Genomic DNA, 12,664 nt, shown 5'->3' on the forward strand with positions numbered 1-12,664 from the left:
GTTAGCGAAGGTGACAGCAGAGTGGTGAAAACAGCAGAGGTCGTTAACTACCTGCGAGCCCATACTCTTGTTTGGAGAAGCCCCCATGCGGGATTCAGGCAATCTCCTCTGGAGCAACACACAACAAAAGCTTTACTTATTTGCTTATTTATCTCTTAATCTATTTTATTCTGGTTCAAGGGATGGCTTGGTCCGAGACCAATATTTTAATACAATATACACTCTCTAGTCGACCATAATCATCCTATAAGCCTATAATCATAATCTTAAACTCATAATCAGGCCTTAATCCGTAAACGCCTTTTTTATTTGTTTGTATGTGGGGAAAGATGTATGACCCGGCAGTGTTGAGAGGAGGTAGGCTAACTGGTCATGTCCATCAGAGAAACACAATGAATTTTCATTTGCACCTCTCTCAGCCATTGCCTATTCCGAATATTTTTGGGGCAGAGTGGGGGGTACACGCTGGATAACAGAGGGGAGGGGAGTGATAATTGCAAACCCACCCCTCTCCTCCTCTTCCCTCGTGGAGACAGTACAATAGCCGGCAGACCAGCAGTTCGACTCCCCCTCTCCCCCCGTCCACGTCTCTAAACCACCCACCTACTCACTCAGGCAAAGTCTGTCTAGTTGCGTCCCTGTGCGCGGAGTAAGAACGCTTCATTCCAGTGACTGGTACGCTGCGGAAAGCATGGCTTGCCGGAAAGATACGCTCTTGCTCGTCATTTTGCTCTCTCTCGTGACTTTTTATGGTAAGTAAAATGTTCTTTTGTTATCAAACCTTTAGGATTTAATAATATAGAAACTTCAGAAAGAACTCTGCAGTGTGCTGTTGCGCTCGCACTGTAGCAGCGGGATGCTGACTGTTCAACAATATTGTGTTGTATTTTCTTGATCAAGAGAGTACAAAGCTACTGAAATATGTTCATTTCTGTGAAATTTATGAGCGAATTTTGAAAAGCAATTTAAACACGGCAAGACGGAGACGAAGCGCATCTCTCGCCTTTTCAATGTGGTGTTTTTAAACATGCCATAGTGTCAATGGAAGTTGATGTGATCTTTACAACGAACAGAACGTTCAGTAAAGAGGAAAGTTGATACTCATAGAACTGTCTATTACCATCTGATCTGAAGTAAAAATGTATACAACCTTATCACACTGCACCATCAGTAGGCTATACGTTTTAATCAAAAGGGAGTTTCACCAATAACTGGTTTGCCTCTACCTGCCTCTGTCTTGAGTCTTTCCTTATATCTGAATATCTTGTGCAGGACTGGACAAGCTCTGTTATGGGTTTATTTCTAGGATAAAATATTTTTCAACAAATTTGGCTCTTGCACTTGAACACTCTATAAACTCTCAAATGTGGTGGAGTAAATGAAGCAATCCCTTTTTCACACTCAGAATGAAATGCTGTATTGAGTGTAACCATTATTGGCACTTTAAAATAACAACAGTATGCCTAGTTGCAAAATTGACAGATATTGCATGACAAATCCCAAGTAATAATTATCAGAGAAAGCTCCAAGGGCATTTTATGTCTTTTTCCTTTTTTATCATTCAGCTCAGTTGTCCTTGTTTGTGTAGCCCAGGCCTGGAGATGCTTATCATTCAGACTTCACGTCCCCCCATCAACCTGCCGTATTGATCTGATGAGAGTTTTTTTCCACGTGATGATCTCTGTAAGCCCTGTGAGGAGCCCCTCCTCTCTGCCCCTTCCTCTAAATTAGGTCCCGTCCCCTCCTGCTGACCCCCACTCCCAGCTCCCACCCCCCTCACAGACGGAGCTGTCTGTTTTGGGATTATTGACTAGTTGGAGCCTGGACCGTCCATACGGATAATACCCTCCTGGGGATGATGTAACCTACCTATTAGTATCTGTACGTTTATGTAAGAAACTGCCCTACACCTATAACGGAGAGATGTTGGATGGGCCGAAGAAAACCACATTGACGCTGTCTTAATTCAATTTGAGATTCAATACCAGTGTCCTACGCTAATAACCAGTTTTCAATGTGTGATTAAGATAGAGGTAAACAAGCATAGCCCACAGACAGACTGAGTGAGAGAGGAGAGGGAGCTGATAGAGGCATTCATGCTCTACTCTTAGGCCAAACTCATGGCTTGCAGTGCAGACACCAGGATGCCAGAAATGACATGCGTCTGAGGAGGCAGAGAGCGAGACACAGCTCTAATAATGCATCTGATGGAGGCCAGATTAGGCTTCCGCTGGCCGGGCATATTAATGTGTCCACCGCCTCCGTCCCACCATATTATGCATATTGAGTTCAAGTTCAGAGGAGAACCAGTCTGGCCCAGTGACAAAAGGGTTTTGCTGGAGACTTCCTGCCTCCGAGAACAGCCTTTGACCTCCACTGAGGACAGCACAATTAGAGTGCTGTTTCCCCCATGAGAGAACTCATAGCAGACCTTTCCTCTCAACCACCAAAATAAAGATTGCTTTGCATGATGGACTTTGTTGTCAAGGACAGATGAGACTATAGCTTAGCTGTGTCTGAAAGGTGTGCTGCATGTCATGCGGGTTAAAATGGAGGAACTTGACCTATTATGTAGCTACCCACTAGTGGTCATTGGGGTGCTGGCTTCTTATTCAATTTTTTATCATATCTTAGCACAGAGAATGTATTCTAGTATTCTAGAAACAGTAAAACCTTCCTCCACTTCTAATACATATGATGATAAACATTTGAATTTATTAACAGCTGACAGAACACTGCACTGACTGTGTTGAAAAATAGATTTAGCTCAAGTGGTGATGTCAATAGGGGGCAGCAAAAGGGCGACTCTTAATGGGCTTGGTACCTCTGCCTGAGATAGCGGTGAGGGACCAAAGATCAGGCCTGTTACCCTGTTACTCATATCTGAAACCATTTGCGGTGGGAACTCAGAGCAAAATTCATATTCTGTTCCAGCTTGAGAGAGACAAAAAGTCATTGTAGTTGCCGGGTTGCATAATGTGGGAACGTTTCTGATAATATCATGCCACACTGTACCTTTTTCTGTGTTTTCCACAGTCTGGGGGCCGACAACTGTGCAAATTGGGGGATTTTCTTGGTGGCTGTTCAGAGGGAGCAGCTGGGATTCTTTGTCTACGCAGCATTTCTGCATTAGGCCCAGGGAGAGCCATGCGTGTCGGGCACAAGCACTCTGTGTGCTCTCATGCTGGTGCCCCAATGGCTGCTAGAGCACACAACCTGTCTGTTTGGCGCAATCAAAATACCCCATTCGCGCTGCATCAAATTCATTTTCTATCGCCGCCTTTGACGCATTTCTTATTGCACACGCAAGACTTGGCTTGATCTCAGTAATCTCAAATGTGCTTCTAAAATTACCTAGGAATTTAGCACCCAGGAGCCAGCCAGGGAAAGGGGGTCATAGTTGGTAGGGGCACCTGGCCCTGTTGCTGTTTTAGCCACCTCCCTGGATAATCAGGAAGTTTTCATTTCCCATTCTGTCTCAAGGGCTGGCTGGCCACGACAGGACTCATTCCAGGGCCCGCTTGATCACAGCGGCAGACGCACCTTGTTAGGGCCGAGACCTTGCTGTGCTTAACCTGCTGGACGGTGATGCAGGCAGACAGGGGCTAGACGAGCGAGCCCGTCCACGGGGCTCAGCCTTGAAGTCGCCTGCTTAAGGGCGAACCAAAACAAAAGGCCAGGGGTCCCCTTAAGCACCGCCAGCCGCGCTGAATAGGGGGCTGATTGGTCGGAGGTAATCCGAGGTGTGTCTGTCTGAGACAGGCAGACAGCCTCCCGTAAAGGATGAAGGCCCAGATCTTATCTCTCTGACTAGGCTCTTATCAGTGCTGCGGAGGTTGAGCTGTGATTTTGCTCTTGCCTTGCCCTCATCGCTTATTGCAATCCCAGCCCCTGAGCTGCGTGCAATAAGGGGCCCCTCTGTCAATAAATTGTTGCTGTCTCATCTTTGCAATAAAAATGATGCATTGAGATTTGGGATGGGGCCTTGGACCGTCAGGAGGCCTAGCTGTCCTTGCAGCAAAGCATCTGAATATGATTGGATATTCTGGGTTGGGCTGTCTAACTGATATTTATGGCTGTAAATACAAGGTATGGTCTGAGGCAGAGATGAGGATTTTATCTAATTTTTGTCTCGTTGTGTTTGGCACTAATGTCAGGGTTTCAGCTTCTGTGCGGTGGTGATGTAGAAGGCACCTTATTAAAGTCAGAAGTGCAGACTGTGGTAATTGGGCAAGAGAATGAATAACAGTCATCCAGGTCCAGTGGGGAGAAAGGGGGTAGAATTTAGCTATTATGGACTGATGCCAGACACCTCTTTCTCTCTCTCTCACACTCACACACACACACACTCTTGCACACAAAAACAGCTCTACATAAAGGACAGTGGGGGACATGCAAAAATGGAATCCTCACAGACACATATCTCCTTGTGTTAGTGGTAATTTCAAACAGATTCACAGGAAATTGTTTTAGCAGTGACAATAGTGCATGTGTTGTGAAAATGCACTGTACTGCACACTGCACAATGCACTGTAAGCGAAAAGACATGAAGCTGTTGAAATATAATTGCTTAGTGGTGACAGAAGGTGCATTCACTAAAATATACCTTCATCGTTTTGTTAAATCACCATCCAGTGTATTGATTAAGGCTGAAGTCTACGAGTCGTGCGACCTATTGTGGTGCCTCAGCATTGTTCGATTTTTCTGCTGAGCGTTTTATGCGGCGTGACTGTATTTTTAATGTGGAATATTAGATGGCCAGTGAGAGTCCAGTCATATCGGACGGGGGCCCATCTGTGGGGCACATGGCACTGTCGCGGGCCAGGCTCTCAGCCCTGGCACCAATCCCAGCGACGCGAGAGGGGGATTTGAAAAGCTCTCAGATACTGTCCTCTCAGAGAGAAAAATCTCCCGCTGAATCAGCCCCGCCAATCCTCTTTTTTTTCTTCTTTTTTTTCTGGTTCCCTCCGTTTGGCCCAGATCTCTCCCACACCCCCAGAGCAGAGCTGCCCGCAGCAGCAGCAGACAGCTGCGCACACCTGGCCCCCCGACTCCACTAAGTCCACGGGCAGATGTGGGTGTTTTTGCGCGCGGCGGACAGGGCCGGGGCGCCCTGCTCTGGTTACCAGAAATCGTACACCACAATGCCCACAGCCACAGCTCCTCCTCCTCCTCCTCCTCCACCCAGACAACCCACCCACCCCCACACCCTCCGCAGTCTTCAAGGCAACCAGCCTCCTCCTTCAGCACTCACATGCTTCAGTGCCCAAATATCCCCCCCCCCCTCCCCTCTCTCCCTCCCCTCCCCTCCCCAATCCTTTCTTCCCATTCTGGGGCCCATAGGCTCTGAGGAGTTCACATGTTTTTGGTAGCCGGAGTAAACATTATTGATTAGCGTGAGGCAACTGAGGAAGAATAAAAAGTCGGTTTTGTTTTGACACACCCACAGTAAGAGAGTGAGGGAGGGAGAAACAGGGGCAGAAGAGAGAGAGAGAGAGAGAGAGAGAGGGAGAGAGAGAGAAACAGGAGTAGGAGTCAGAAATAAAAAAATAAAAAAACAAGAGATAGGGGGATGGTTTGCTGGGTGTGTGGGTAGATGGCTGCAGGTGTAGGAGGAGGGCAGAATAAGAATCATCACGAGTAGATGAGCATTTATGATTCATACTGCCTGTGCTTGCAGAGCTGCATATGAAATGTTTATGTCATTGCCCTTCTAGCTTATTATTTTTTACCGCTGCGTTTTATTGTGTGAGCAGAAGAGCTGTCCATTGTGTGGTGAGTGTATGGGATATGGCCAGCACATGACCCATTGTCTTCTCTGAGCAAGAGATCCGTTTCAAAGGGTTGTGTAATTTGATGCAAAGAATGTGTCATGATTTAAGCCCTTTGCCTCAAGTCATTTTCTGAGACCTATTGTAGCAGAAATGGCAATGTTTCATCATTTTACAAAGCATACGTCAACCAATAATGTCAGCCATTCAGATTTTTTTCCACTATCTATATGTCCTGAGAGCAAACCATCCCCCTTGACCGCCATGTTTGGGGATATTATCACCATCTATTTTGTTTCTTAAAATCAATTATTTTTTGATACATGATTTGAATTAGCTTACATATATTCCAAACAGTAGTGTATATTTTGTTTAACATTAAAGTTGAAGATTTGCTGTTGAGGCAGTTTATTCTTCTTTAAATATCCGAATACACAATGAAATCTGGTAAATTACCTCATGGACTGCAACCAGTCCATGGTTGGAGAAGAGTACCAGTCCAACAGGAGAAGAGTACTCACAAACCAAAAGCAGACCAGTGGCTACCATTTCAGTCTGAAACTCTTAAATGTTCCTCTAAACCATGAAATTGAATTGGCACTAACGCCCGTGGTAGCATGCCATCCTCTGAAAAGAAAAAATACATCAACTTTATGTTAGTCTTGGTTCGGATGGTTGGGTTTCACTGTGAAACCACATTGAGTTGTGGTCGTTATGGGTGGACTAAGGGAGAGTTTGCTCCATGACAGTGGTGCCCTGGTAAAACAGTGGGAGTGGCTCCATAGCCAAGCCAGGACACGGGCTGCTTTTGTTGGGTGGGTAGAGCGGGCACAGCCCCCCTCCCCTGTGGACACAGGTGAACTGAATCGTCCGCAGAGGAAGCCTACGCTCCTTCTGGGCATACCGCCAAGCCGCTGACACCACCGGCCCTCAACCAACACACTCACATGCCCCCAGCAGATCTGATCTGGCCAAGCACAAAGGCTCCATGAGCGCAGACACAGATACGTAGTGCATATGCACATGCATATTCATGTGTTTACCCCCACGAAAGAAGAAAATAAAACAGCTGTTGCTCTGAATCGAGGTTCTTTGTGTTTGTATTTGATGTATTCATTCACATTCCTCTATGGCCATGTGGAATGCTATCTACACATATCTATGAACAGTTATTATTATATTCAATTATGTATTCACAGAATTCTAAATTCTGTATCACCTAAAATCTGTACTGTTATGCACAATGAATTGACAGGCAGCATCCCACACAAAGATAAAAATGGAACATTTCAAGAGCATGGTCTTAACCATTCTGCAGGCCAGATAGATTTTTATTCATCATAGCAAATGTGAATAAATAGAAAAAACACTGCGAAAACATTTGGGAGGATGTCTTATATATCCAGCAAAAAAATAATGGTGGTCAAGTGTTTGGAATTCACAACCACTCATATTATATTTGGATCCACTATCAAAACAAATGAATGAGTTTCCATATCGCCTTTTGTTCCAGGGTGAGAAAGAGATGGTGATGACAAAAAGCCAAAGTAAACAAGTCTTTGGTTTATATAATCTACTCAGGCCCTAGTGCATGGACTGAGAGGGAGTAAATGAGAGAGAGAGAGAAAGAGAAAGACAGCAAAGCAGATTGATTACTATAAAGTTACACTAACATGTTCAGCTGTCATTACTGTCCCAATTAGAAACAGAAAGCAAGCATCACAACAGATCCGTTTCCAGTCTTTCTGACTGGCTCCATGTTATTAATCATACAGCTTCAAGAATTGTTTCTTTTGGATGGAAAATTCTTAAATAAACCGATAGTTTCTTGGGGTTAGAAAATAAAGGATTGAGCTATAATGTCAAACAGGAGGAATGTAGCTGATTATGTAGGATCTAAGGATAAGACCAAAATAGTTCTGAGATCATGATCGCAATAAAGTCACTCTTAGGTTTCACAGATATTTTCGTTTTTCCTGAAAATTAAAACCATGCACTGTAACACATCAGGCACAGTAAATATGCCCAGACTCATAGGAGCATCTTGACATGTCTAGCTTTGCCAGGTAATAAAAACGGAACAAATTGACCTGATTCACTCAAAGGCTGTTGTTCTCGAGAACACTGCTTTTTTGTAGTCAAAACCCAGACAGACATTACTTTTTTTTTGGTTGTTGCACCTGGAAATTATTGCCGATCCAGCATGAGCCTCACAGCCCAGTAGATGAGGGCAGAGGACCTGAGGCGAATGCCAAACAATACACAGCCTAATTTAGCCTCATCAATCATAATAGCCCTCTCTCTCTAGATGGCCTTTTGTCTGTGACATTTCAGCCCTGCGTATATAGAAGGACCCCCATTTCGGCACATGATTTAATCACGGTAGCGCTAAAGCGCTTGAAGGCCAAAGTGTTTCTCCTGGCTGCCTTTAAGAGCAGAGAGCCATTTCAGAGTGTCATCAGATCCCCCCAGCTGTCTTCCAGGTTTCATATCACTGCCTCCACCCTTGACAGCATGGTCCTGAAGGAGGCCCTTGTGTTTTTGGACGCGGCCCCTCGGGACACTGAGCGATTGTGTGGACCCAGTCTTGTCCACCCTTCTCCTTCACACGGCCACACAGGCTACTCTCTGACCTCTGAATGCCCACTCCAGCTTATATCTGTGAGGCAAAAAGCTTTGTGTTTACCAAGCAAATGGAGTCACAAGTACCGACATAGAAAGGGGTGACAATGCATCATGTGTGATTGAGACTGTGCAGAGGAGAAGAGGGCTCTCTGTAGCTTATCTTGCATAAACTATGTAGAGTGAATCTTTACGTTACAGTTATCAACATGAGCACTCTCTCTCTCTCACACACACACACACACACACAGTCTCTCTATCTCTCTCTCTCATGCTCTCTGTCTGAGCACCTGTTTGTGTTGGGGTCCAGTCGTGACGACTGATGTATTTATATGTGATGCATTTAACCCCTCACCCTGGGCCTGTGCTTACTAAACTCCCACTCACCAGCCTCACACTCCCTCGTGGCCGAGATTAATGACCTGTCCGTTAAAAGACTTGTCTGCACAGTCTCCTTGTCTGGTGGCCACAACAACAGCTGAAAGTCGGAAAGTGTTCTTGGTGACTTTGCCATTTTCCCTCCCACCCCGTATTGATTTTCATTTAGGGCTAATGCAGTCCTGGGGACCCAGGAGCCAGGTATTGCAGTGGCTGCGAGCCTGCGAATGGACATTTGATTGCTGAGCACATTGTGACCGGCTGTCAGCTCACTCGCTAACCTCTCCCTCGAGTGCGCATCTAATGCTGCCTTTTCCGAGCTGATCATTTTAAATTGGCCTCCATTTTGACTATAGGCCTCTCTGGAAGCCAGCCCTGGCACACAGCCTCATTTCGGTGCGGGTGCGTGCCTCACCAAATGACTGGGTCCCTCTGCACCCCCCCTAACAGCACACCTTTACTGTGGCTTGTTAAACGGTCCGTAACCTCCTTGGCCGCCATCTCATTTCCTATCATTAAGCCCCCTAATTAAAGCCGCCTCATTCCCACACATTCATCAAGACACATGCCACATTCTTTTTTTCTGTCACTTGGTGAGGGCATGCTGTGGAGAGTGGACAGTTACTTTTCTGTTTCTGCCTTGTCTGTTCCTGCTATGCTCAGATGTCATGTTCTACTTTATATTGAGTTTGGCTGACACTTTTTGACCAAAGCGACTCCCAACAGGGGAAACATCAAGCACAAGTGATGATAATGATGATAAGGACATGTTGGTGCAGCACTAAGTACTTCCATACAGTCAAGTGTCAGTTCTAGTCAGGTGGTAAGCGTGCCGTGACATGGTAGATTCATGGTATTGCAAGAGTGCATTAGACAGAGAGAGGGAACAAGAAGAGCTATTTTTCAATTTAATTCAATATACTAATTTTACTGCACAGATGTCATGACCCAGAGAGGGGGAAGTGTCGTTTGTATTTTAATGCATCCTAAATGACATATTCATCATGATGTGATGTCAGCATGGAGCGACTGATGGATGGCTATAATAAAATCACAGCAGCAGCTGCGTCTCTCTAGATTTAGCCTTGATGTACATGAAATCGCCCTCTGTAGTTGATCAAAGATGCATTTCAGTGTTGAGACAAGAGGCGAATTATTGTCATATTTGGCCTTTCCAGACTGAATCGTGCCAAGAACACAGTTGTCCGCCCCAACAGGACGGATCCATACCCTGTACTTCCCCTGAATTAATGCGCTGATACAACGGAAGAGTTTTTGCTTACACAAGCTCGATTAGCCTACTTTCCTTTCAGATGAATGGGCTGTACAAATTCTGGCATATGCAAATGTGTCAGATTCCAAACTGCTGAGAATCAGTTAATGTTTCAGAAGCGATTACACTGTGTCCTCTGCAAGTAGACAACAAAATATTGATGGCAGAATTTCTGAACATGTTTTTAAAGTTCATCTTTACTTTGTGTGTATGGCTTTGCACAACCATGTCATATCGATATAACCACAATGTCATTAGGTACTGTATCTACACTCAGGGCAGTACATGAGCAAAACACAAGGGTATTTACAGTGTGAGTCATTCCCAATGAGACTGAGCTGTGTTGCTTTATTGATACAGGTTGACCCCCCTCTGAGCACACATGATAATCAGCTTTTGAAATATTCATGCCTCCTGAGGCATGTCACAGACAGCCACCATCTCAAGGCTACCTCATTTAAGCGCAATGACATGCAATTATGTCCACAAACAACTGCAGGACTGGGGCAAGTATTCTCAGGTGTGGCATCCCTGGCACCTGTATCCACCTCACACAGGCACAATTAGACGAGGAATGCGGGGGAGGACCAGTGAGCGCTGTAAATAGTAAACAAATAGGAGAGGGCATTGAGGTCTAATGGGAGGGAGATGACTCAGCGTTTCCCCCTGCAGGGCCGGAGGAGCATTGGCACAGCAGGTGCCCCTCCACCCCCAACCGGGTGGCATCTGCTCTCCCAGCTGACACCAGGAACTGTAATATTGACAGGCAGAGATAAACTAACAAGCACCGGGCCCACAGGGGAACTGAGGCGTGTAATCATCGGTAGAGAAAAAACAGCCTGGCCCCATGAGTTCACCAGACGGTACTACACAATGGCACCAGAGAGACACCAGTCTGCTAAAATGAAGCCATTTTGTGTTCTTTATGGCGAGGTAAAGCCAAGAAAGCCCAAAAGTATTACATTTAAGAGATTGCTGGTCATTTTCTAACTCAAATATTGTAATAACAATCCTAAAACTTACCAGGACGATTAATATTAAAGTTAGATTAATGTTATACAATGTTAAAATGTTAATTAATGTTATACAAAGCTGAGCTTTGCCGTAAAAAGAGTTCCCCCTCAACAAAAGCAGATTGAAATAGCAAATGTCTCTGAAGACCCACAAGAAAGACTGAAGACACAGAGATGTCTGCAGGCCTCTGGAAAAAATGCCGGCCATTCTCCACTCTTCCCATTCCCAGTGTCTTTTTCTCCAGCTCAGCCTTTGGCTTGTTTCCAGTTCAGCCGGGCAGAGAGTGTGGTTGACACTGGGATTGACAGGCCCGAAATGAATTGGCCAGACTTCACACGATCGCCCCCCTTGACAGGGTGCCCACCATGCCTAGGCTGCCTCTCGCAAAACAAAAGATTTCTGCACATCCTCGAGCATATAAATGAATCGCCCGACCAAATCACTTCATTTCACAGACATGCCAGTGACGCCCATTTTAACACATTCATTAGTCGTGTGGCTTGTATTTGGCGTTACCCCTAATTTGTAAATACTGCTTCAAGTGGAGAGTTTTCACAGTTCCTGACCACTGAACATTGAGTAGGTTAGGGTACTAAAACTCTCCACCCTGGAGAAAAAATATTCACTGGGTCAAAGATCAGGAGATGCCTTGCAGATACTCCTCCACTAAAGAAACTAATGTTTAGATATGTGTGGATAATGTATAGAGAAGTGATCTACCTATATGTTTTTAACAAAGAACTGCCTGTTGATTGTTGATGGGAACTCAGTGGCCTTCTCTTTAGGTCGTTTTGGCCCACAGATCAAGGCAATTGGCTGTTAACTTTGAACTCAATATTTCAAAGAGACACTTAAGTATCAAGGCGTCCTCCTCCTATGTCTAGTTATGAGATGCTGTTAAAAGATCAGCATTGAAATCAAAGTGGCCACAAGTGTAAGCGCTGATCTATCGGGATGATAACAGCTTTCGGACAGAAGTGATTCAAACCCCCCTCAGCACTTATAAAAAAGAACGCTCTGTTCAAGATATTCGGGCGAGCAGCTTAATTCAATAACCCTAGTAAATGATGTTTAGTTTCTATCTTTGGAGCAGGAATGCAAGACCTGAACATGGCCTCTCATTTCTTTTCCATTTTTCTATCCCATGTCCAAGTAAAACAAACACTAACTGATGAACAAGACCTAGAAGCCAAGGAGCCAATCAGGACCCAAATCACTCAAGTTTAGCTATTGACCGTTATGCCTCTCATGACTTTTGTCTTATGTGCAAATATACACTGTTCACTGTTATGTGGATGATACTCAACTTTACCTCGTTCCCACCTGATGACTCTAAAACTTGTGTTGCCTGCCTGACCCAGGGGTTACAGGATCTGGACCTTGCTATGATCCAGATCTATGTCCCCTCTGGCCTGCTGCAATCCTCTGATGAGCGTCTGCTATGTCGGCCTTCCTTTAACAATAAGAGGTCACAGTCATGACTCTTTCCTCGTTGGTGGATTTACCTAATGCTCTTCGTTCAGGCGATAGTTTTGGGATTTTCAAAAAGCGCCTGTTTTTCTTGTTTCTAACTAATAGATTTTTGCGGTCGCGGTTTGTGTATGTT

The 12,664-nt window shown here is 45.1% G+C and overlaps 1 protein-coding gene across 2 annotated transcripts in view; it reads left to right on the forward strand.

Annotated features, from left to right (window-relative positions):
* The first annotated feature begins 417 nt into the window (after positions 1-417).
* Positions 418-12,664, forward strand: part of mcama (melanoma cell adhesion molecule a) — a 30,174-nt gene continuing 17,927 nt past the window's right edge. Inside the window, exon 1 of one of the 2 annotated variants that reach the window (XM_048267609.1) lies at positions 418-752. In XM_048267609.1, the coding sequence (XP_048123566.1) occupies positions 692-752 (61 nt within the window). In that variant the 5' untranslated portion in view covers positions 418-691. The remainder of the gene's footprint in view (positions 753-12,664) is intronic. The other variant, XM_048267617.1, reaches the window with a different exon arrangement.

The sequence above is a fragment of the Alosa alosa genome, chromosome 2 (genome assembly GCF_017589495.1).
Source record: "Alosa alosa isolate M-15738 ecotype Scorff River chromosome 2, AALO_Geno_1.1, whole genome shotgun sequence".
Lineage (NCBI taxonomy): Eukaryota > Metazoa > Chordata > Actinopteri > Clupeiformes > Clupeidae > Alosa > Alosa alosa.